Genomic DNA, 25,486 nt, shown 5'->3' with positions numbered 1-25,486 from the left:
TTGCAAAACGGGTCACATTTTATTGATTTTATACAAATCATATGAAATAACACAATAACGCAGACTTTATTGCTATCCCCACCCCGCCTATCCGCAGTGTTCTCTTTCCTACACTTGTGCTCCTACAAGGCCTCCCACTCCTGCTTCAATGTGTTAATCCCATCCCACGAGGTGCTTATGGTCGGCGATCTCGAAGAGCTCTTGCGCGAGGGGACCTGACTTCGGGTGGAGCTACCGCCGCTGCCTCCAGGGCAGTGGATGGTCGGGGATGCAGCGAGGGTGTGGATGCGTTGGCATCCTGAGCAGTGTGGCATCGTGCCGTACACGTCACACTGCCCTCGTCCCGGGCCTCAACGGTGCCCCCGCTGGCCGACGGCAAGGCAGACTCCAGGAGACCAGTGAGGCGACCGAAGCCCTGGTCGATGCGCGCCCCCAACCTTTCCAAGCCTGAGGAGATGGTGCAGGCCAGGGCCTGGATGGCACTGGTCTGAGCTTCGATCAATGAGGCCAAGGCTGGCGGCACGGGCTCTGGGATGGGGGGCCTCACTGCTGCTTCCACTGAGCTAACCATGTGCTCCATGGTGGACTGCAGGCTGGTGATCCCTTGTGCCACAACACCACACAGTATAGAAGCAGACTCCTCCATACTCTCAGACAGGGTGAGGCAGCTCCTGGGCAAGCTGTCTAAAGCCTCGAGCAATTGGTGGTGCTCATGGAAGATCTTTCTTTTAAAGGCCGGGCCGCTGAAATCAGCATCTTTGTCCTCTTCAGCATAGCTGGGAATTGGGTTGGCCCTGTGGCCGCCCGTCTCCTGCACTGTCCTTTCCAGTATGTTCAGCTCCTGCTCACTACTGCTGAATAATTCACCTCGTGAGGACTCATGGAGTTCGCCCTCGCTCCCGTCAGACACGCCAATTTCTGTGCTGTGGTACTGAAAGGACGGAGCCTCTTCCATCAGGTGGTGCTCCTCGATTTCATGCCCAGCAAAGCCCAAGTAATGCGAGAGACCTGGAGGAAAAGGGAGAGGGGAGAAGGGTCAGCGAGCACTAGGGAGGTGGGGGAAGCATGGAGCAGCCCTCCCCTTGTTGACCGCGCTCCTGGTGCGACGCCTTGGTGAAACGCAAGCAGCTATGGGAATGCGGAGGACACCCTGTGAAACTTGGCCTCCAGCCTCGCCATTCTCGATGCTCCTCCGGCTGTTGGGCCCAATGATGTCCAGAGCTTCCTGCTCCATGTGGGTGAGATCTAGAATGGAGGGTGGCCGCTCCCCAGTACTGGTTCTCTTTCTCGCTCGACGTGCCAGCTTCTCCTGCAGGTGGAGGGAGAGACAAGAGACTTGTGAGCAAACTTAGAGCTCATTAATTTAAACACACAAGAGTAACATGAACACAGAATTGACTAAGTGACAAAAAAAAGAATAATTTTTGACGGATTTCTTTTCAGGTTGGAGTAAGTTTGGTAGAGGTGATTTCCTGGGGTAACAAAGGAACACACCACATAATACGAGGAGCTGGAATAGGCGATTCAGCACCTCTAGCCTCCACTGGCAAGTAATTTGGCATGAGGAGCCTTATTTCATAAAATCAAGAATCACAGAATCCCTGGAGACAGGCAATTTGGCCCAACAAGACCACACCAACTCTCTGAAGAGTAACCCACCTAGACCCAATCCCCTACCCGATTACTCTACAATTACCCCTGACTAATGAACCTGACCTACACATCCCTGAACAGCATTTGCAATTTAGCACGGCCAATTCACCTAACCTGCACAGAGTCAGAGAGTCACAGAGATGTGCAACCCAGAAACAGACCCTTCGGTCCAACTCGCCCGTGCCGACCAAATATCCCAACCTAAACTAGTCCCACTTGCCAGCACCCAGCCCATATTCCTCCAAACCCTTCCCATTCAAATACCCATACAGATGGGTTTTAAAAGTTGCAATTGTACTAGCCTCCACCACTTCCTCTGCCAGCTAATTCCATAGACATACCACTCGCTGTGTGAAGAGACCCAAGGTCTCATATCTTTCCCTTCTCACCCTAAACCTATGCCCTCCAGTTCTGGACTCCCCCACTCCAGGGAAAAGATTTGTCTATTTTTGTCATGATTTTATAAATATTTCTAAGGCCACCCCTCAGCCTCTGACGCTCCAGGGAAAACAGCCCAGCCTATTCAACCTCTCCCTAAATCTCAAATCTTCCTACCTTGGCATATCCTTGGAAATCTTTTCTGAACCCTTTCAAGTTTCACCAACATCCTTCCGATAGGAAGGAGACCAGAACTGCACATAATATTCTAAGCGTGGCCTAACCAATGTCCTGTGCAGCCGTAACATGAACTCCCAAACCCTGCAACCAATACTGTAACCAATTAAGGAAAGCATACAAATGCCTTCTTCACTATCCTATCTACTTTCAATGAGCTATGAACCTGCACTCCAAGGTCTCTTTTTACAGTGACACTCTTCAGGACCTTACCATTCAAGTGTATAAGTCCTGCTAAGATTTGCTTTCCCAAAATGTAGCACCTCGCATTTATCGAAATTACTCCATCTGCCACTCCTCAGCCCATTGGCCCATATGGTCAAGATCCTGTTGTAATCAGAGGTAATTTTCTTCGCTGTCCAATTTTGGTGTCATCTGCAAACTTACTAACTATACCTCTTATGCTCACATCCAAATCATTCACATAGATGAAAAGTGGTGGACCCAACACCGATCCTTGTGGCATTCCCCTGATCACAGGCCCTCCAGTCTGAAAAACAACCCTCCACCACCACCCTCTGTCTTCTACCTTCAAGCCAGTTCTGTATCCAATCTCATGAAATACAGGGTTCTCCCTGTATTTCATGAGATCTAACCTTGCTAACCAGTCTCCCACAGAGAACATTATTGAATGCCTTACTGAAGTTCACACAGATTACATCTACCGCTCTGTCCTCATGAATCCGGAGGTTTTTTTAAGAAACAATCAAGCTCATGAGACACGATTTCCAACGCTCAAAGCCAGGTTGACTATCCATAATCATTCTTTGCTATTCCAAATATATCTTTGGATCGTGGAAGGAAACTGGACCACCTGGAAGGAAACCCATGCAGACACGGGAAGACTCCACACAGACAGTAGCCCGAGGCGGGAATCGAACCCAGGTCCCTTGCACTAAGATTTTCAAAATCTTAGTGCAATGGAGTAACTCTGGACTTTGCAGGCAACAAAAATATCTGAAGCATTATAAGCTGTGAGGAAGATTGTGTAGAATTTCAAAAGGAGAAGGGTGAGGTGATATAGTTTAATAGAAAGAACATGAAGATATAGTTTAAAAAAAAGGTATTATTCGAAAGGGGGCGTTGGCTAACAGGATGGCAGATGTATATATGCGTAAACCATTAAAGTGGCAGAAGCTAATAGAGTACACTTTTGATCTTCACGGAGGCTCGATTAATGTGGGCACAAAGTACAAGAGCAAACAAGCTTTGCTGAACTTGCATAAGATACTTGTTAAATCTCATGTGAAGTAATGAGTACAAATCTACACACTATATACAGGATGGGAAAGCACTGGAAAACTGCAGAAGAGACTTACAACAATGGGTCCATGGATGAGAAACTTCAGTTATGGGTATGGATTGGAGTAGTTGGGATGGCTTCCCTTGGAGAGGAAGAGCTGAAGAGGAGATTCCAAAGAAGCTTTCTAAATCAGCAAAGATCTGGAAGTGTAGATGGGGATAAACTACACTGGCATTTATAAAAATATTAAGAATGAGGGGGTACAGCTTTAAGGTAAATTGAAAAAGACACAAATGTAACATGTGAAGCAATACCATTTTGCACAATCAGTAATCCCAGTACAGAATGCAATATCCGCACAAGTGGTGAAGGCAGGATCACTGCAGACATTCAAGAGGGAGTTCGATGATTATTCAAAAGAGACAATGCGCAAGATTACAGGGAATTATAGGAAAATAGCGTAAAGTCCTGAGGCACATTCTGAGAGGCAGCAGTGACATGATCAGCAAAAAAGGTCCAATTTACCTTGAAATGGGACTGCAGTGGATGACTGTTTTTTCATTGCAGGTCTAATTGTGAAAGCATGAGGCAAATTTACAAAGTAGGCCTGAGTGGGATATAACAGTCATGTACTGGGTGACACCTGAAACCAAGCATAGCGCCATTCATGACCTCAAACCACAATACACAGCATCGCAGGTCATTACTCTTTTCGAAATGTAATCGATACGAGAATGTTTTTCAAAATCCATTCAGGGCCATTGGCATTACAAGCTAAGTCAGTTTGTAATGCCCATTTCTAACTACCAAGTGTGGAAATGAGTCAATAATATTATGTAGGATGCTCTATTGTGGGGGCAGCTGACAGCAGAAGAGGGCTGGCATACTGAGAAACCTAGTGACACCACAAAGGATGGTGTCAAGAAGTGTAGCGCTTGAAAAGCACAGCATCAGAGGAGCAGGAAAGTCAATGTTTTGAGTACAAGTTTATCAGAAATGTGTTGGGGGTGGGGGGCACAAAGGGACCGAGAGATAAATGGGAGGTGGTTGGGGCTGGGGATGGGGCAGGTAGCTAGGAATATGATCGTTGGATGAAGGTCGGGATGATGGTGATATATCGGAGTAAAGGGTGGAGCAAATAGGTGGGAAGGAAGATGGACAGGTAGGAGAATTCAAGAGGTCAGTACTGAGTTGGAGGGTGGGTCTGGGATAAGGCGGGGTAGGGGAGATGAGGAAACTGGTAAAATCAACATTGATGCCATCTGGTTGGAGGGTCCCAAGGTGGAAGATGAGGTCTTCTTCCTCCAGTCGTCGAGCGGCTTGGATTTGGCGGAGGAGGTGGCCCAGGACTGATATGACATTGGCAGAGTGGGAGGGGTGAGATATTAAAGAGTTAATTTGCTCTGGTGACCTGCAGGAAATTGTATGCCCCAAAGCTAGGATGGGATGCCTCTGACTTACAGGTAGATTGGCAAGGGATAACAATGTAAATTCCTTTCATTCAGAGCCATTTACATGGCCATCTCCTATTATTCAAAGATAATTTGCAACATCATCCTATTCAAAAATCAATTACAGTTGGAATTTTGACTATTCCCTGCAGTGAAAAAAAAGATACACAACACGAACGGCCATTAACGGATGATTTAAATTATATTGTTCCAGGAAATGATAAGGTCACTGCATTGTGTCTTGAGGGGCATGTGACTATGGGGATTGTCTTGTGGGCATTACTGACCGGGATGTAAAGATTTTGTCTAAAAGGAAGAGCTATTCCTTTATTCGGAGACCTCCCAACATACTTTGCAACCATGATAAAGCTTGTGCTGTATTTGCTTAATAAAATGTTGGCTGTTCACAGAAGTTGGAGTATTGCAGTTACATCAAATGTATAAGAATATCAGGAAAAAGAATTAACAGGGGAAGTTGAAGTGATGAAAAATGCCACAGAGTAGACTGGAACAATGGGAAGGGTCTGGCATGGCCAGGCACCTCAGGGGGGACTGACATTGGTGGCCATCAAGGTAACTAACATGGAGGAGTATGGTGGTGGGGTGAGACAGCAGGGAACCACAGACTGGACTGGCAGAGAGAGGCACTATGGAGGGACTGCCAGAAAGGAGCATCAGGGAGGGACTGACAAAGGTGGGCAACACAGAACAGGCATAGCAGGAAGGGAAGTGGCACAGTGGGCCAGCAGAAGAAGTGCTGCATAGATAATTAAGAATGCTTTGGGCTTGGGTGAAAACGGCGAGTAGGTGCAGCTGAAAGACTGAATTCAGGACTCAGTCTCAGGCGGGGCAGTTCAGAAAGTGACATGTTCCCAAGGGAAACAGACAACTCCAAAGTGATAACTGCAGAGTATTTTCTCACAGTTTGTAATGATAACATTAGCTTAAATAAAAGGTAGGCACTTTTGATCAAAATTGAAGTGCTTGAAATGAAGGAAGGTCCAGAGCTTAATGAGGTTTTCTTAGAGTGAGCAGAGTCATAGAGATGTACAGCATGGAAACAGACCCTTCAGTCCAACCCATCCATGCCGACCAGATATCCCAACCTAATCTAGTCCCACCTGCCAGCACCTGGCCCATATCCCTCCAAATCTTACCTATTCACATATCCATCCAAATGCCTTTTATATGTTACAATTATACCAGCCTCCACCACTTCCTCTGGCAGCTCATTCTATATACATTGTGTGTGTGTGAAAAAGTTGCCTCATAGATCTCTTTTATATTTTTCCCCTTTCACTCTAACTTATGCCCTCCAGTTTTGGACTCCCCGACCCCAGGGAAAAGACTTTTTCTATTTAACCAATCCATGCCCTTCAATTTTGTCACCACTCAGCCTCCAATGCTCCAGGGAAAACAGCCCCAGCCAGTTCGGCCTCTCCCTATAGCTGAAATCCTCCAACCCTGGCAACATCCTTGTAAATCTTTTCTGAACCCTTTCAAATTTCACAACATCTTTATGATAGGAAGGAGACCAGAATTGCACGCAATATTCCAAACGACCTAACCAATGTCCTGTACAGCCGCAACATGAACTCCCAACTCCTGTACTCAATACTCTGACCAATAAAGGAAAGCATAGCAAATGCCTTCTTCGCTATCCTATCTGTCTGCGACTCCACTTTCATGGGGCTATGAACCTGCACTCCAAGGTCTCTTTGTTCAGCAATACTCCCGAGGACCTTACACCTTAAGTATGTAAGTCCTGCTAAGATTTCCTTTCCCAACATCCAGCACCTCGTATTTATCTCAATTAAACTCCATCTGCCACTTCTCAGCCCACTGGCCCTTCTGGTCCAGATCCTGTTGTAATCTGAGGTAACCCTCTTCGCTGTTCACTACACCCCCAATTTTGGTGTCATCTGCAAACTTATTAACTGTACCTCTTATGCTCGCATCCAAGTCAAATATGTAAGTGACAAGAGGTAGAGGACCCAGCACCGATCCTTGTGGCACTCCACTGGTCACAGGCCTCCAGTCTGAAAAACAACCCTCCACCACCACCCTCTGTCTTCTACCTTTGAGCCAGTTCTGTATCCAAATGGCTAGTTTTCCCTGTATTCTGTGAGATCTAACCTTGCTAATCAGTCTCCCATGGGGAACCTTGTTGAACGCCTTACTGAAGTCTACATAGATCAATCCTCTTTGTTACTTCCTCAAAAAACTCAATCAAGTTTGTGAGACATGATTTCCCATGCACAAAGCCATTTTGACTATCCCTAATCAGTCCTTGCCTATCCAAATACATGTACATCCTGTCCCTCAAGATTCCCTCCAACAACTTGCCCACCACCGACGTCAGGCTCAATGGTCTATAGTTCCCTGGCTTGTCCTTACTACCCTTCTTAAACAGTGGCACTACATTAGCCAACCTCCAGTCTTCCGGCACCTCACCTTTGACTATCGATGATACATATATTTCAGCAAGAGGCCCAGCAATCACTTCTCTAGCTTCGCACAGAGTTATAGGGTATACCTGATCAGGTACTGGGGACATCAGAGTGTGTCTGGGAAAATTAACAAACAGTGTAATTCACGACTGATCTTGGAGGAACTATTGGGTGAAGTTCACAGCACAGAAGCAGATAAGTGTTTTGTTGTTTTAAGCGTGATCTACAGAAAGTCTGCAGTAGTTAGTAGAGTGGGTTCTTTCTTGATAATGTGTTTTTGGAGAGATGTCTCTTGATTAAACTTAAAATATAAGCCATAACTATTAATTTAACCTGGGGCAGTGTTTGTAGAGGAATAAGTCAGTGTTATTTTCGGGGTCTGTCAATGGTGATGAAGCAAAAATGGCCTTTAGTAGAGCGATATATGCTTCTTGTCAGATGTGGGAGTTTAAAGAGAGTTTAAGGATTACAGCGGATTATATCTGCCATAAATGCTGTTGATTGCGAATCTTATCAGATCAAATGGATCAGTTGGAGAGACAATTAGAAGCAATGAGGAATTTGCAACAAAAATAGTATGTGATGCATGGCAGTTATAGGAAGGGGGGAAAGTCTCAGATACAGTCACATAGATGGGTTAACTCCAGGAAAGCTAAGAGAGGTAGGCAGCTAGTGGAGGAGTCTTTTGTGGCTATACCCATTCCAAAAATGTATGCTGTTTTGGAAAATGTAGGGGGAGGATGGATTCTCCGGGAAGCGTAGCACGAACAGCCAAGTTTCTGGTATTGAGACTGGCTCTAACACAAGGGGTACATCGGGTTCCAAGAGATCAATTGTGTTGGGGGATTCTCCAGTCTGAGGTATAGAGAGCCGTCTCTGTGGGCAGTAGTGAAAAATCAGAATGGTGTGTTGCTTCCCTGGTGCCAGGATCAAGGAAGTCTCAAAGAGGGTGCAGAATGTTCTCACGGGGGAGAAGGCCAGCAAGAGGTCATTGTCCACATTGGAATCAATGACATAGGAAGGGAAAAGGTTGAGAGTCTGAAGGGAGATTACAGACAGTTAGGCAGAAATTTAAAAAGCAGGTCTTCACGAGTAGTAATATCTGGATTACTCCGGGCGCTACGAGCTAGTGAGGGCAGGAATAGGAGGATAAAGCAGATGAATGTATGACTGAGGAGCTGGTGTATGGGAGAAGCTCTCACATTTTTGGATCATTGGAATCTCTTTTGGGGTAGAAGTGACCTGTACAAGAAGGACATATTGCACCTAAATTGGAAGGAAACTAATATACTGGCAGGGAAATTTGCTGGAGCTGCTCAGGAGGATTTAAACTAGTAAGGGTGGGGGGTGGGACCCAAGGAGATAGTGAGGAAAGAGGTCAATCTGAGACTGATACAGTTGAGAACAGAATCGAGTCAAGTAGTCAGGGCAGGCAGGGACAAGGTAGGACTAATACATTAAATTGCATTTATTTCAATGCAAGGGGCCTAACAGGGAAGGCAGATGAACTCAGGGCATGGTTAGGAACATGGGACTGGGATATCATAGCAATTATAAAAACATGGCTCAGAGATGGGCAGGACTGGCAGCTTAGTGTTCCAGGAAACAAATGCTACAGGAACGAGAGAAAGGGAGGCAAGAGAGGAGGGGGAGTGGCGTTTTTGATTAGGGATAGCATTACAGCTGTGCTGAGGAAGGATATTCCTGGAAATATATCCAGAGTAGTTATTTGGGTGGAACTGAGAAATAAGAAAAGGATGATCATCTTATTGGGATTGTATTATAGACCTCCTAATAGTCAGAGGGAAATTGAGAAACAAATTTGTAAGGAGATCTCAACTATCTGTACGAATAATAGGGTGATTATGGGAGGGGATTTTAACTTTCCAAACATAGACTGGGGATGCCATAGTGTTAAGCGTTTAGATGAAGAGGAATTTGTCAAGTGTGTACAAAGAAAATTTTCTGATTCAGTATGTGGATGTATCTATGTGAGAAAGTGCAAAACTTGACCTACTCTTGGGAAATAAGGTAGGGCAGGTGACTGAGGTGTCAGTGGGGGAGCGCTTTGAGGCCAGCGACCATAATTCCATTAGATTTAAAATAGTGATGGAAAAGGATAGACCAGATCTAAAAGTAGAAGTTCTAAATTGGATAAAGGCTAATTTTGACAGTATTAGGCAAGAACTTCCAAAAGCTGATTGGGGGCAGATGTTCACAGGTAAAGGTACGGCTAGAAAATGGGAAGCCTTCAGAAATGAGATAACGAGAATTCAGAGAAAGTACATTCCTGTAAGGGTGAAAGGAAAGGCTGGTAGGTATAGGGAATGCTGGAGGATAAAGAAATTTAGGGTTTGGTTAAGAAAAAGAAGGAAGTATATTTAAGGTACAGACAGGATAGATCGAGTGAATCCTTAGAAGAGTATAAAGGCAGTAGGAGTATACTTAAGAGGGAAATCAGGAGGGCAAAAAGGGGACATGAGATAGCTTTGGCAAATAGAATTAAGGAGAATCCAAAAGGTTTTTACAAACACGTTAAGGACAAAAGGGTAACCAGGGAGAAAATAGGGCCCCTCAAAGATCAGCAAGGCGGCCTTTGTGTGGAGCCACAGAAAATGGGGGAGTATTTTGCATCAGTATTTACTGTGGAAAAGAATATGGAAGATATAGACTGTGGGGAAATAGATGGTGACTCCTTGCAAAATGTCCAAATTACAGAGGAGGAAGTGCTGGATGTCTCGAACTAACTTAATCTGGAGAGAAGTCATGACAGGAGACCTTAGACATGGTGTTTCCAGAGACCAGACGCAGCTACTGGCACTTTTTGAAGCTGAAGCTGTGAGTGGACTCACTGTGGAGCATCCGCAATGCTGAGAATAATCGTTTAGAGCACGTTTAGCAACACAATCACATCGCAGGCAAGGATTACACGGGCAGAAAAGGAACAGGCGGCTATCAGATAAAGGAAAAGCTTCAGGAAGGAACTACAGGAGTTCTTTGTTGTCATTCTGCCCTGAAGCAGATATACCATTTCAGATAATGTTGGGAGAAATGGCCTCTCAGTGGAAAGCAGCATCAGTCAAGTTCATGGCACCACAGGGGAGGAAAACTATCAGTAGGGCTGTAGTGATCAGTGACTCGATAATAAGGAGCACTTCCGTTGTCGCAAATGTTAATCCAGAGTGGTATGTTGCCTCCTTGATGCCAGGATCAGAGATGTCACAGAGTGGTTGCAGGAGCAGGATGGTGAACAGCTAGTGGTTGTGATACGAAAGACATAGACAAACCAGAGATGAGGGCCTGAAAGCTGAATATAGGAAGTTAGGAAATAAATTAAAATGCAGCACCTAAAATTACTCCCAGCACCAAGGGCCAGCAAAACCAGGAATAAGAGGACAGATCAGATGATTGCATGGCCTCAGAAATGGTGTACCAGGGAGGGGTTTAGATTCTTCAGACATTGGGACCATTTCTGGGGAAGGTGCGACCTATAAGTCTAATTGCACCTGGACAGAGCTGGACAAATAACCTCAAGGACTTTTGCCAGTTCTGTTGGGAAGATTTTAAACTATTATGGGCAGGGGGATCAGAACCAAAGTAAAGGCTTAGAAGTGGCAGCTCAATAAACCTGGATGTATTGCTTTTAGACAGGAGAGAGTGGCTGACAAAAAAGGGTGGCGCAGGGTGGAGAGCAGCAGTATTGGAATCAATTATGCTTGCAAGACATGATAATATATTAAACAGGTAAACAAATGAGGCTTTATGGATTGAGTTTAGGAATAAAAATAAGGGCAGTTACACTGCTCAGAATACACTACAAATCCTCAAATAGTGAGAAGGACATAGGCGAACATGTATGTCAGCAAATTTGCACCTATCAAAATATGAGGACAATAATAGTCTGAGACTTTAACTATCCTAACATCAACTGGGTGAAAAATTGATGAAATGTGCACAGGAATTTTATTTTAAACAACAAGTACAATGAGAGGATAAGCAATTCCAGATTTAGTTTTAGAAAAAGATGAGGAGTGAGTGGGTAAAGTGACAGTGAGGGACCATTTCTCCAATCATCCAGCATTCTCTCCATCTACCAGCGTTGCCCATCATCTTAATTGGGACATACTGTCCCTGGACACTCAGTACCTCGTTTTTGAAGGCTTCACATTTTCTAGCCATCTCCTTAACGGCAAATATCGACATCAAACTTTTGAAAGATCTTGCCAAATACTGTCAAACTTTGCCTTCATAAATTGGTGGATATGGCTCCATTATGGTGAAAGGCAACACTGGTAGATGTCGGAAATACTGGATGGCTGGAGAAATTGAGGTTCTGGTCAAGAAAAAGGAAGAATATGTCGGGTATAGGCAGTAAGGATCCTTTGAAGCCCAAGGACTATAAGTATCATGGAAGTGTGCTTAACAGGAGGATCAGGAGGACATAAAAAAAAGAGACATGACATAGCTTTGAAAAACAGAGTAAAGGGGAATCCAAACAGTTTCTACAATACACTGAGGACAAAGGAATAGCTGAGGGGGAATATGGCCCCTTAAGGATGCCAACGTGGGGAACCACAGGAGCTGGGGGAGACACTAAACAAGTATTTTGCATCAGTGTTTACTGTGAAACAGGAGACGGAAGCTACTGAACTTGGGGAAATAAATAGTGTTATCTTGAGAAGTGTCAATATTACAGAAGAAGTATTGCAAAATGATTTAAAACCCATAAAGATGGATAAATCCTCAGAACAGGTGTATCCTAGCAGTTTGCGGGAAACCAGTGAAGAGATTGCTTGGCCCTTTCGCTGAGATATTTTTTATCAGTAATAGCCACGGGTGAGGTTCCAGAAGACTTGAGGTTGGCTAACTTGGCGCCACTATTTAAGTAAAGTGGTAAAGAAAAGCCATGGAACTATAAACCAGTGAGCCTGACATCAGTGGTAGGCACATGGTTGGAGGGATTCTGAGGGACAGGATTTACATGTATTTGGAAAGGCAAAGACTGACTAGGGATAGTCAGCATGGTTTTGTGCATGAGAAATCTTGTCTCATTAACCTGATTGTTTTTATTTGAAGAAGTGGCGAAGAGGGATTGATGAGGGCAGGGCGGTGGACATTACCTACATGGGCTTCAGTAAGGCATTCAATAAGGTTCCGCATAGTAGACTGGCTAGCAACATTAGATCACACAGAATACAGGCAGAACTAGCCAATGGATACAAGATTGATGGCAAGGTTGGAAACAGTGGATGGGTGAGGATGGTCGCTTTTCGGACTGGAGGCCTGTCACCAGCGGTGTGCCACAGCAATCAATGTTCCATCCACTGCTTTTTGTAATTTATATCAATGATTTTGATGCAAATTTGGAGGTATGGTTAGTAAATTTGCAGATAACCCCAAAATTGGTGGTGCAACGGACAGCAAAGAAGATTACCTCACAGTACAGTTGAACATTAATCTGATGGCTCAATAGGCCAAGGAGCGGCATATGGAGCTTAATCCAGATAAATGTGAGGTGGTACATTTTGGAATGCTAAATCAGGGGAGGACTTATACACTTAATGTTAAGGTCCTGGGGAGAGTTGCCAAACAAAGGTATCTTGGAGTGCAGGTTCATAGTTCTTTGAAAGTGGAGTCGCAGGTAGGTAGGATAGTGAAGGTGGTTTTTGGAATGCGTTCCTTTATTTGTCAGTGCATTGAGTAAAGAAGTTGGGAGGTCATGTTGTGGCTGTACAGGACATTGGTTAGGCCACTATTGAAATACTACATTCAATTCTGGTCTCACTGTTATCGGAAAGATGTTGTCCAACTTAAAAAGCTTCAGCAAATATTTACAAAGATATTGCCAGGGTTAGAGGGTTTGAGCTATAGCAAGAAGCTGAATAGCCTGGGGCTATTTTCTCTGAAGCATCAGAAGCTGAAGAGTAACCTGAGGGGTATAGATAAGGTGAACAGTCACGGTCTTTCTCACAGGGTAGGGGAGTCCAAACTTAGAGGGCATAGGTTTAAGGTGAGAGGGGAAAGATTTATTGGTGACCTAAGGGGCAACCTTTTCGTGCAGAGAGTAGTGCGTGTAAGGAATGAAATGCCAGAGGAAGTGGTGGGGGCTGGTACAATTACAACATTTAAAAGGCATCTGGATGGGAATGTAAAAAGGAAGCGTTTGGAAGGATATGGGCCAAATGCTGACAAATGGGTCTAGAATCACTGAGGGTATCTGGTCAGCATGGGCGAGTTAGACCAAAGGGTCTGTTTCCATTCTGTACATCTCTATGGCTCTATACTGGGGATAATAACCACAATTCAGTTAGATTTAATATTATTATGGAAAAGGACAGAAATAAATCAGTTGAAAAAGATTTTGAACAAAAGGAAGCAACTTTTACAAAACTGCTGAGATTTGGGTTGAGGAACAGGAGCGCTGAAGGATAAATCAGTGGTAAATTAGTGGGGGGCTCCAAAAAGTGAGATACTTTGGTTACAAGTAGAAACGTGACCTTCAAATATAAGAATGACATCACCAAATCTACACATCCATGCTTGTCTACAAAACTACTGAGGAGGATTAAACACAAAAATAAAGCTATGATAGTCACAAAAAAACTCAATATTGCAGATAGCCTGGAGGAAAATAGAAAGTATAGGGATCAAGTACATAGAACAGTACAGCACAAGATGTGTCGAACATGATGCCAAATTAAACAATCTCTTTTACCTGCCCTTGGTTCAGATCCCGCTACTTTTTCCATATTCACGTGCTTAGCTAAAAGTCGCTTTAACACCCAGATTATCTGTCTCACCACCGCAGCACACTCCAGACTCCTATCACTCTGAGAAAAACTTGCCTCTCACATCTCCTTTGAACTTTCCCGCTATCATCTTAAATGCATGCCTCCGAGTACGAGACATTTCAATTCTGGAAAAAATGATTCTGACCATCAATCCTATCTGCATATCTCAGAAATTTATAGACTTCTATCAAGTCTCCCCACAGTCTCTGCCACTCCAGAGAAAACAGGCCAAGTTCTTCCAGCCTCTCCTTATAGCTCATAACCTCAAATCCAGGCAGCATCCTCATTAACACTTTCAGCATTGTCTCAAAGGCCTCCATATCTTTCCTGCAATGTAGCAACTAGAATTGAACACAATACTCTAAGTGTGGCCTAATCAAAGTCTTATAAAATTGCAATATGAAATACTGACTCCTGTATTCAATTCCCCAACCAATAAAGGTAGGCATGCCATATGCTTTCTTCACGACCCTGTCTACTCGTGTGATCACTTTCAGGGAACTACAGACTTGAAGCCCAGATCCCTCTGTACATCAATGTGGTTTAAGGTCCTGCTATTAAATGTATACATTTCCTTAACATTTGATCGCACAAAGTGCAGCACTTCACAATTTGCTGAAGTAAACTCCATCTACCATTTCCCCACCCATATCTGCAACTGCTCTATCTCCTGCTGTACCCCCTGACAATGTTTGGCATTATTCACAACTCTACCAATCTTTGTGTTGTCTGCAAACTTACTCATCCAGCCATCTACAGTTTCATCCAAATCATTTATATAAATCACCAACACCAGAGGTCCTAGCAATGGATCCCAGCAGAATACCACAAGTCACAGTCCTCCAGCCAGAAAAACACCCTTCCACCACTACCCTCTGCCTTCTATGGGCAAACCAATTCTGAATAAAAACAGCCACATCATCATGTATCCCATGCATCTTAATCTTCTGGATGAGCATTCCATAAGGGACCTTGTCAAAAGCCTTACAAAAATCCATGTAGACAATATCCACTGCTCTACCTTCAATCACCTCAAAACATTCAACGTTACCTGACAAAGGAGCAGCGCTCCGAAAGCTTGCACTCCCAAATAACCATAAGATCTGTCTCCTAACTAAATTTTAAAAATATAAATGATAACGTTTTTGATAAGGGACAATGTTGTACTTTGGGAGGATAATTCTGGGAATACATACAGGGACGTTATTTGGGGGGGAACTGAGAAATAAGAAAGGGATGATCACCTTATTGGGATTGTATTATAGCCCCCCTAAAAGTCAGCAGGAAATTGAGAAAGAAATTTATAAGGAGATTTTAGATATCTGTAAGAACAATAGGGTGGTTATATTAGGGGATTTTAACTTTCCAAATATAGACTGTGACTGCCTTAGTATTAAGGGTTTAGATTGAGGAATTTGTTGTGTGTGCAAGAACATTTTCTGATTCAGAATGTGGATGTACCAACCAGAGAAGGTGCAAAATGTGACTGAGTCTTGGGAAATGAGGCAGGGCAGGTGACTGGGGTGTCAGTGGGCGAGCACTTTGGGGCCAGCGACTAGAATGCTTTTGTGACCATTAGCTTTAAAATATTGATGGAAAATTATAGACTGGATCAAAAAGCTGACGTTCTAAATTGAAGGCTGGATAATTTTGATGGTATTAGGCAAGATTTTTTAAAAGCTGTTTCGGGGCAGATGTTCGCAGGTAAAGGGACAACTGGAAAATGGGAAGTCTTCAAAAGTGAGATAATGAGAATACACAGACAGCGTATTCCTGTTAGGGTGAAAGGAAAGGCTGATAGATGTAGGAATGCTGCATGACTAGAGAAATTGAGGTTTCAGTTCAGAAAAAGAAGGAAGCACATGATAGGAATAGACAAGAGATTGAGTGAATCCTTAGAACAGTATAAAGGCAGTAGGAGTATACTTAAGGAAGAAATCAGGAGAGCAAAAAGGGAAGATGAGATAGCTTTGGCAAATAGGGTTAATGCGAAACCACATGAAGACAAAAGGGAGAGAATAGGGCCCCTCAAAGATCAGCAAAGCAGCCTATGTATAAAGCCGCAGGAGATGGGGGAGATACTAAACAAGTATTTTGCATCAGTATTTGCTGTGCAGAAAGACATGGAAGGGATAAAATGTGGATAAATAGATGGTGACATCTTGAAAAATGTCCATATTACAGAGTCATAGAGATGTACAGCATGGAACAGACCCTTTAGTTCAACCTGTCCATGTCGACCAGATATCCCAACCAAATCTAGTCCCACCTGCCAGCACCCGGCCCGTATCCCTCCAAACCCTTCCTATTCATATACCCATCCAAATGCCTCTTAAATGTTGCAACTATACCAGCCTCCACCACTTCCTCTGGCAGCTCATTCCATACACGTACCACCCTCTGCGTGAAAACGCTGTCCCTTAGGTCTCTTTTATATCTTTCCCCTCTAACCCTCAGCCTATGCCCTCTAGTTCTGGACTCCCCGACCCCAGGGAAAAGACTTTGTCTATTTATCCTATCCATACCCCTCATAATTTTATAAGGTCACTCCTCAGCCTCTGACACGCTAGGGAAAACAGCCCTAGCCTGTTCAACCTCTCCCTATAGCTCAAATCCTCCAACCCTGGCAACATCCTTGTAAATCTTTTCTGAACCCTTTCAAGTTTCACAACATCTTTCTGATAGGAAGGAGACCAGAACTGAACGCAATATTCCAACAGTGGCCTAACCAATGTCCTGTAAAGCTGCAACTTGACCTCCCAACTCCTGTACTCAATACTCTGACCAATAAAGGAAAGCATACCAAACGCTTTCTTCACTATCCTATCTACTTGCAACTCCACTTTCAAGGAGCTATGAACTTGCACTCCAAGTATAAATCCTCAGGACCTGATCAGGTGTACCCGAGAACTCTGTGGGAGATTGGGAAGTGACTGCTGGACCTCTTGCTGAGATATTTGTATCATCAATAGTTAGAGATAAGGTGCTGGAAGCCTGGAGGGTGACAAACATGGAGCCACTATTTAAGATTGGTAAGGAAAAGCCAAGGAACTATAGACCGGCGAGCCTCATATTGGTGGTGGGCAAGTTGCTGGAGGGATAGGGTTAGGGTTAGGGGGATTCACATGTATTTGGAAAGGCAAGGACTGATTAAGGATAGTCAGCATGGCTTTGTGCGAGAGAGTTCATGTCTCATGAACTTGATTGAGTTTTTTGAAGTAGCAAATAGGATTGATGAGGGCAAAGCAGTAGATGTAATCTATATGGATCTCAGTAAGGCGTTCAAAAGGTTCTGCATGGGAGACTGGTTAGCAAGATAAGATCTCAAGGAATACAGGGAGAACTATGAATATGGATACAAAACTGGCTCAAAGGTAGTGGAGGGTTGTTTTTCAGACTGGAGGCCTGTGACCAGAGGTATACCAAAAGTATCAGTACTCGGTCCACTGCTTTTTGTCATTTATACAAAGGATTTGGATGTGAATATAAAGTATAGTCACTAAGTTTGCAGAAGACACCAAAATTGGAGATGTTGTGGACAGCGAAGAAGGTTGCCTCAGATTACAATGGGATCTTGATCAAATGGGCCAATGGGCCGAGGAGCGGCAGATGAAGCTTAATTTAGATAAATTTGAGGTGCCGAATTTTGGAAAAGCAAATCATAGCAGGACTTATATACTTAATGATAAGGTCCTGGGGAGTGCTGCTGAAGACAGACCTTGGAGTGCAGGCTCAGAGCTCATCGAGGTAGAGTTGCAGGCAGATAGAATAGTGAAGGCGGTGGCATTTCGTATGCTTTCCTTTATTGGTCAGAGCATTGAGTATAGGTTTTAGGAGGTAATGTTGCAGTTGTACAGGACGTTGGTTAGGCCGCTTTTGGAACATAGCGTGCAATTCTGCTCTCCTTCTTATCGGAAGGATGTTGTGAAACCTGAAAGGATTCAGAAAATATTTACAAGCATGTTGCTAGAGTTGGATGATTTGAGCATAGGGAGCGGCTGAATAGGCTGGCGCTGTTTTCCCTGGAGCGTCGGAGGCTGAGACGTGACCTGATAGAGGTTTATAAAATCAAGAGGGCATGGATAGAATAAACAGACAAGGTATTTCCCCTGGGATGGGAGAATCAAGAACTAGAGGGCATAGTTTCAGGGTGAGAGGGGAAAGACATATAACGGACCTAAGAGGCAACTTTTTTACACATCGGGTGGTTTATGTATGGAATGACCTGTGACAGGAAGTGGTGGAGACTGGTACAATTACAGCATATAAGAGGCATCTGGATGGGTTTTTAAATAGGAAGGGCTTAGAGGGATATGGTTTAAAATGCTGGCAAATGGGACTAGATTAGGTACAGACATCTGTGCGGCATGGACGAGTTGGACCGAAGGGGCTGTTTCCATGCTCTATATCTCTATGACTCTAAGAAAGCACAAGAATCAATGAGGGTGGTGCAGTGGATGTTCTCTATATACAGTGCAGCATTTGACAAGGTCCTAAATGGAAAAAACTGGACAAAAAAGTAAAAGTTCACGGGATACAAGGCATTATGCTGAATTGGATCAAAGTTGGTTTAGTGACAGGAAACAAATGGTAAACAAAGAAACAAACAATCGTCAATGGCTCCTTTCCAAATGGAAAGGTGCCTCAAATGTTGTACCACAAGTCTTAGTGTTGGGTCCCCGGTTATTTGTTTTATACAATGACAACTTGGACTTGAGTGTGGGGGCACAACTGGGAAATTTGCAGATGACACAAAAATTGGTTGCATAGTGGATACTGGTAGAGGATAGCTGGAAGCTCAAAAATGATGTGGACAGGTTTGAGAAAAACCTGCCGCAGGAAAGCAGCAACTTGGACAAGCATGAGGTGATGCACTTAACCACGTTAAACTTTTAAAACAGAATGCACAAAAAGCAGGAATATCTTAAAGAGATGAGGACAAAGTGAGAGATCTTGGTGTGCAAGTGCACAGGTCTCTAAATGTGGCTCTACAGGTAGGTAAGGCTTCAAAAAAAGGCAGACAGAATGATCTCCATCACGAACAGAGTAATAGAATACATAATTAGGGAATATCGATGAAATGCTTATGATATATGAGACCACAACTGCAGTTTATGTACAATTCTAGTCACATTTCTCTGCAGTGTGTGCAGAGAAGATACACTAGAATGTTGTCAGAACTGTGACTAAGGAGAAATTGGAGGGGTTGGGGTTGTGTTCTTTGCAACAGAGAAGGTTACATAACTGAGGTATACAAAATGGAGAGGGGTAAAGATAGATTACAGGAACCAGTTTCCCATGGCACAGAATTCAAAAACCAGGGATCAGAGATTGAACCTAACTGGCAGAATGATTTGAGGGGGCACGAGGACAAACATTTTTATGCAAAGAGTTGTGAGTGACTGGAATTCACTGCCCCGTAAGGTGGTGGAGGCAGAGCCCCTTAAGTCATTTTAAACGTACCTGGATCTGCACTATACATACTGTAAGCTGCAGGGCTACAGACTGCGTGCAAGTTGTGATTAAAATGGGCATTTGAGTGTCTAGGATGGCATGAACAACAGGGACCAAATGGCCCCTTTTGTGCTGTATCACTTTGTGGTTTTATGGTTCTAAGGTAAAGTAAGGACACGGCATAGGGAACCAGCACATGGAGTGAACTGACACAACAGGGGACCACGCAGACAGCCCAATACATCGGGAAAGGGACTGGCACAGCAGGGCACCACTGAGGTCTGGCACAATGCACAGGTGAGTGGCACCACACAGGACTGGTACCACAGAGGGAACTGGTACAGTAGGGATATAGCACAGGGAACTGGTACTGCAGAGGAAAAAGGCACAAGACAGGACTGGTACCAGAGAGAATATTGGTTCAGTACAGGAGACTGGTAGTGCAGAAGGAGCTGGCACAGCGGGACACCACAGGGAACACCTACAACAAGGCGTCACAACCGGGAATCAGAGTAGTTTGGTACCACAGAGGAAACTGGCACTGTCCGGAATCACAGAGATACTTGATAACACCGGCATGTAGGAGAACCCGGGGGTTTCTGTTTACCTTGGCCGTCCAGGTCAGGCCGTTGAACTTCTTCCTGCACTGCAGCCAGGTCTTGGGCACCTCGCTCCTGGCGTTCACACACACAGCGACGTCCATCCAGGCCTGGTGCACCAACTCCCGGGGCACACTCCTGCCCTCCCAGGGAAACAGGATCTCCCTGTGGGCCCTCACCCGCTCCAGCAGTACCTCCACGGCGCCGTCACTGAAACGGGGGGTCCGGCCTTCCCTCATCGTGGCCACTCTACCCAGTTCCAGCCACCGGACCCCGAGACAGCACCACCAAATGTCCAACCCCTCAACCACGTGGGACACTGACCAATTACCAGTCGGATAAACACGTCCGTCAAACTGCCCAGTGTGAAACGGACTGTCCCTCAAGCGGCTCACGTGAGATCTTGACCAATAGAATCCAAAGATGGCCCGTCTGTCAAACTGCAAACTAATCGAATTGGCAAACAGGCCGTCTGTCAATGGACCACGTGGGTCTCCGTCAGATCAATACGAAAAGCGGTCCCTCAGCCCCTTTTGAAACCCGGTCCAATCGTATTTCGACATGAAACGTCCGTCAAAAGTGCTCCATGGGGCCACTGACCAATCAGAAGCGAAAGCTGGAAAATGCATGCGGGGCCGACAGGAGTGACGATCCAATCAGACATCAGGCCCCAGAAACCAGAGACTGCAGTTCTCTGCTCAGGAGTAGGATGTTTAGGGGATTGAGGTAAAAAAGAATTAAAGTATCTCCTGACACAGTTAAAAATCACACAACACCAGGTTATGCTCCAACAGGTTTATTTGGAAGTAGCTTTCGGAGAGCTTCTCCTTCATCTGGTAACTGTGGAGCAGGATCATAGGACACAAAATGTAAAGCAAAATATGACAGTGTCAATTGTTCAATAAATCGTTTCAATTGCATGATACTGTAATTTTTAACTTGGTCCACGCCAGTCCCACAACGGCACTTCCATATCTCCTGACATGAATAGTGTAATGATAAATTTGCACTGAATGGACTCATCTCCATTTTTTCTTTCATTAACGCTGCTTCACATGAGCAATATAAAACCGATACATTTTTAAGAAGTACTTTCGTTTTTCTGTTCAGGTATATTATGTTTCATTAATTTCATTTTTACGTTTTATAACATTATTAAAAATTGCTTCGGCATTTAAGTTGCTACTGCACATGCTCAAGGGTGGCATCAGATGCGCTTCTGTTTTAACGAGACGATTTGGTATGTGGGATTCACTGTATAAAAGGTTGATAGAGACAGGAATACATTAAAACATTTATCATGTATTTCGGTGAGCACTTGGCAGAACATGGAAGGGTACAGGCCAACTGCTGGAAAATTGACTTAGAATTAAAAAGGGGCTTTATGACCAGTACAGAAATGAAAAGTCTCTATCAGAAATCTATAACTCTTTTTTCTAACAACTGTACAATCTCAAAGTTCTCTGCATTGAACTGCATCTGCCAACTATCTTTCCACTCCACCAAATTGTCTATGATCTTTTAAAATTCTACACTGCCGTCCTTACAGTTTACAATGCTTCAAAGTTTCATATCATGCACAATCTTTTAAATTGTACCCTGCTTGCCAGCTAAATTATATATCGTTTGTATACATTAGGTTCAAAAAGGGCTTAATACCAACTTCTTAGGAACTCCACTGCAAAGCTTTCTGGAGTTCCAATAATATCATTGGTCCATCTGTTTCTTATCCCTCAGCAAATTTGTAACCAAGTTGCTAATCTCTGTTTTATTCAATGGACTATAAATTTTCTGATAAGTATCATAAGTTTGGCACTGCACTGAACATCTTCTGGAAGTCCATGCATACACCATACCAACTGTATTGCACTCAGTGACCATTTCTGCTCTTTTTAACTAACTCAAGTTTAGTTGTAACCACCCTGTGAATATTGCATATAGAGTAATTGCTACAGGGAGAAAGTGAGAACTGCAGATGCTGGAGATCACGGTCGAACATGTGGTGCTGGAATAGCACAGCAAGTCAGGCAGCATCCGAGGAGCAAGAGAATCGATGTTTCGGGCATAAGCCCTTAATCAGGAATGAGGTTGTGGGCCAGGGGAGCTGAGAAATAAATGAGAGGGGAGTTGGGTTGGGGGGAAGGTAACTGAGAAGGAGATAGGTAGATGAAGGTGGGGGGTTGAGGGGGAAGGTGATAGATCAGAGAGGAGGGTGGAGCAGATAGGTGGGAAGGAAGATGGGCAGGTAATGAGTGCGGTGATGAGATGGACGCTTGGGATTGGGATAAAGTGGGAGGAGGGGAAATGAGGAAACTGGTGAAATCCACATTGATCTAGCTCTGGGACACCCGCACCAACCAACCCCACCGTCCCGTGGTCAAACACTTTAACTCCCCCTCCCACTTCATCAAGGACGCACAGGTCCTGGGCCTCCTCCATCGCCAAACCCTAACCACCTGACATCTAGAGGAATAATGCCTCATCTTCCACTTTTGGACCCTGCAACTATACAGTATCAATGTGAATTTCACCAGTTTCCTCATTTCCCCTCCTAACGTACTTTTCTCAAAGCTCAGTATTTCTGATTCAAATGATCAATCCACGACATCCACTGCAGCAATTCAGCATGACCCTTTGTCAACATCTTACAAATCTTTAACATCCATTGTCCAGAATGTCATGGATAGAAAATGCAGGAGTACAGCAACAACTTTCCTATAACACGCCATACTGATGTGTGCATGCTTGGTGAGTGTGATGCATTTTGCAGAATCAGATGACCAAAAGGACTCCTGAATGGGTTTAGATTAGATTAGATTCCCCACAGTGTGGAAACAGGCCCTTTGGCTCAACCAGTACACACTGACCCTCTGCAGAGTAACCCATCCAGACCCATTTCCTTCTGACTAATGCACCTAACACTATGGGCAATTTATCATGGCCAATTCACCTGACCTGAACATCTTTGGAGTGTGGGAGGAAACCGGAACACCCTTCAGTCCAACTTGCCCATGCCAACCAGATATCCTAACCTAACCTCATCCATTTGCCAGCACTTGGCCCAAATCCCTCTAAACAGTTCTTATTCATACTCATCCAGGTAATTCTAAATGCTATTATTGTACCAGCCTCCACCACTTCCTCTGGCAGCTCATTCCATACATGCACTACCCTCTGTGTGAAAATGTTGCCGCTTAGGTCCCTTCTATATCTTTCCCCTCTCACCCTAAACCTATGCAGACATGGGGAGAATGTGCAAACTCCACACTGACAGTCGCCTGAGGCTGGAATCAAACCTGGGACCCTGGTGCTGTGAGGCAGTAGTGCTAACATGAGAATAGCTTATAATAATCATACATGCCCCACATATATGGAGAATCTGCCAGTGGATTGAAGGGTAGCAAGTTTTGGGGGGTTGGGGGGAGGATGGGTGGAGAGCAGGGTAAAATGCTAGTGGGGGACGCCAGGCTCAGCCAAACGAGAGAGACAGCTTCTGACATGGAATGAAATTTGCTTTAGGAATCAGGGAAATTACTTTGCATGGGTAAGACAAATCGTCGATAAAAGACCAGAACCAGTAACATTAAAAGTTCAGGCAGGAATGGCAATTCTGAAAGCTGTTAACTCACTAACAGTGAGGCAGCAAAACATGCCTGCTGATCAGAAAATCAGAAAAGCTGTCAGAACTTACGGGCTCTCCCTGACCTGAAGATATCTCTGAGTCTGAGATGGACACAGTGGATCTGGCTGCATTGATGTCTATGCCACCAGAAGAAGGAAGTGAATATTTTGCCTGAGGTGCTACAGGCACATTTGGAGAGCTATTGTCCATTATATGTCACCCATATTTGATGCAGGGCTGGTGGTATCTGACCTGGTGCTAAAACGTCAAACAGGCCCTACAAAACAAAGGCCCAGTGTTTGTTTTTGGACTCGGGGGAAGGATGTAGTGGATGTAATGAGGTCAGACAGGTGGACCTCATAGGATATGAGATAATTGGTTGGGGCTGTTAAGCTGGTCCAATCCGAGAGCCCTGGCTGACAGAAATAAAAGAGGAGGGTCATACATGTGGGCGGCACGGTGGCACAGTGGTTAGCACTGCTGCCTCCCAGCGCCAGAGACCCGGGTTCAATTCCCACCTCAGGCGACTCTCTGTGTGGAGTTTGCACATATTCCCCGTGTCTGCGTGGGTTTCCTCCGGCTGCTTCGGTTTCCTCCCACAATCCAAAAACGTGCAGGTTATGTGAATTGGCCATTCTAAATTGCCCATAGTGTTGAATGAAGGGTTAAATGTAGGGGAAAGTGTCTGGGTGGGTTGCGCTTCGGCAGGTCGGTGTAGACTTGTTGGGCCGAAGGGCCTGTTTCCACACTGTAAGTAATCTAATCATTCTGACACCCTGAGCACTGGCTCAGAAGGAACTCGACCAATTTCAAAGATTTTCCACTTGTGAATAAAGGGTGATTGGAGATGAGATACCGGCCTCTGTGGAGGTTTTATTTTTTCACAGAGTTTCCTAATCCTTCCGTCATGTGACTAACACAAAGGTTCTTCCATACGTGCTGACTATTATCACAATGTATCAGAAGTCTTTATAAGTTAATTCTCAACTTTTATTTTTCTGATTCTGAACACCAAGTTCTGGATTTGAAACCAAAGTATTTAGCTCAGAGTCAAGAATGGATGCAATACATGAAAAGACAATGTGTAGAGGAGTAGCTCCCATCATGAAAGGATTTTTAAAATCTTTTCTAATGCCACAAAAAAGTTGTCGCCACTAAACTAACATTCATTTCCCTGTACTTTTGCAAAGTGGGTCATCCTCTTATGTCTCTGAGCACATTATGGCCCCTTTTTCAAAGTGTCCCATTACCCACTCCCCTTCGTATCACTGTTGCAACAATACTATGGTACTCAGAAGTTATTTTGACCTGTTTTGTTTTCAATAACAGTTTTAAGACAGAAATCGCAGATGATTACTGAAAACTCGTAAAAAGTTATGAGGCCCTGGCATTTAAAAAACAAATTGCATAGGTGTATTCACACTCTCACAGAACCAGGATTCTTAGTTTCTTAGTTTTTCAGTAGTTGTTGCTGTAGCGTGCCTCTCTCTGCTGAACTCTCTTTGAGTCTTTTTTTTTCTCTTGTGCTCCTGGAGTTACATTTGAAAGAATTTGTTTTCTGAGTTTGCCTTGTGCCAAGGGTATGCTAATGGGATATTACTTTTTTGG

General features: G+C 44.3%; 1 protein-coding gene across 1 annotated transcript; it reads right to left on the bottom strand.

The window, feature by feature from the left end:
- On the bottom strand, positions 1-20,619 carry LOC122544156. The gene is made up of 3 exons (XM_043683186.1): positions 20,265-20,619; positions 1,150-1,309; positions 1-1,008 (listed from the first exon to the last, which is right to left on the bottom strand). The coding sequence occupies exons 1-3, from the start codon at positions 20,493-20,495 to the stop codon at positions 176-178; spliced, it is 1,224 nt and encodes a 407-aa protein (XP_043539121.1). The 5' UTR covers positions 20,496-20,619; the 3' UTR covers positions 1-175.
- Positions 20,620-25,486: the final 4,867 nt, after the last annotated feature.

Source organism: Chiloscyllium plagiosum, chromosome 47 (assembly GCF_004010195.1).
Source record: "Chiloscyllium plagiosum isolate BGI_BamShark_2017 chromosome 47, ASM401019v2, whole genome shotgun sequence".
Taxonomy (NCBI): Eukaryota; Metazoa; Chordata; class Chondrichthyes; order Orectolobiformes; family Hemiscylliidae; genus Chiloscyllium; species Chiloscyllium plagiosum.
The sequence above is the reverse complement of the archived record's forward strand: the minus strand, read 5'-3'. Positions and strand labels throughout refer to the sequence as shown.

Bases quoted from the DNA above. Each gene is read 5' to 3' on its own strand.
- LOC122544156 (XM_043683186.1), bottom strand. From the start codon at position 20,495: ATGAGGGAAGGCCGGACCCCCCGTTTCAGTGACGGCGCCGTGGAGGTA. The intron at 1,310-20,264 runs GTAAACAGAAAC...CTCCACCTGCAG, and splicing joins GCCTGACCTGGACGGCCAAG to GAGAAGCTGGCACGTCGAGC. The intron at 1,009-1,149 runs GTGTCCTCCGCA...CTTTTCCTCCAG, and splicing joins TGGAGGCCAAGTTTCACAGG to GTCTCTCGCATTACTTGGGC.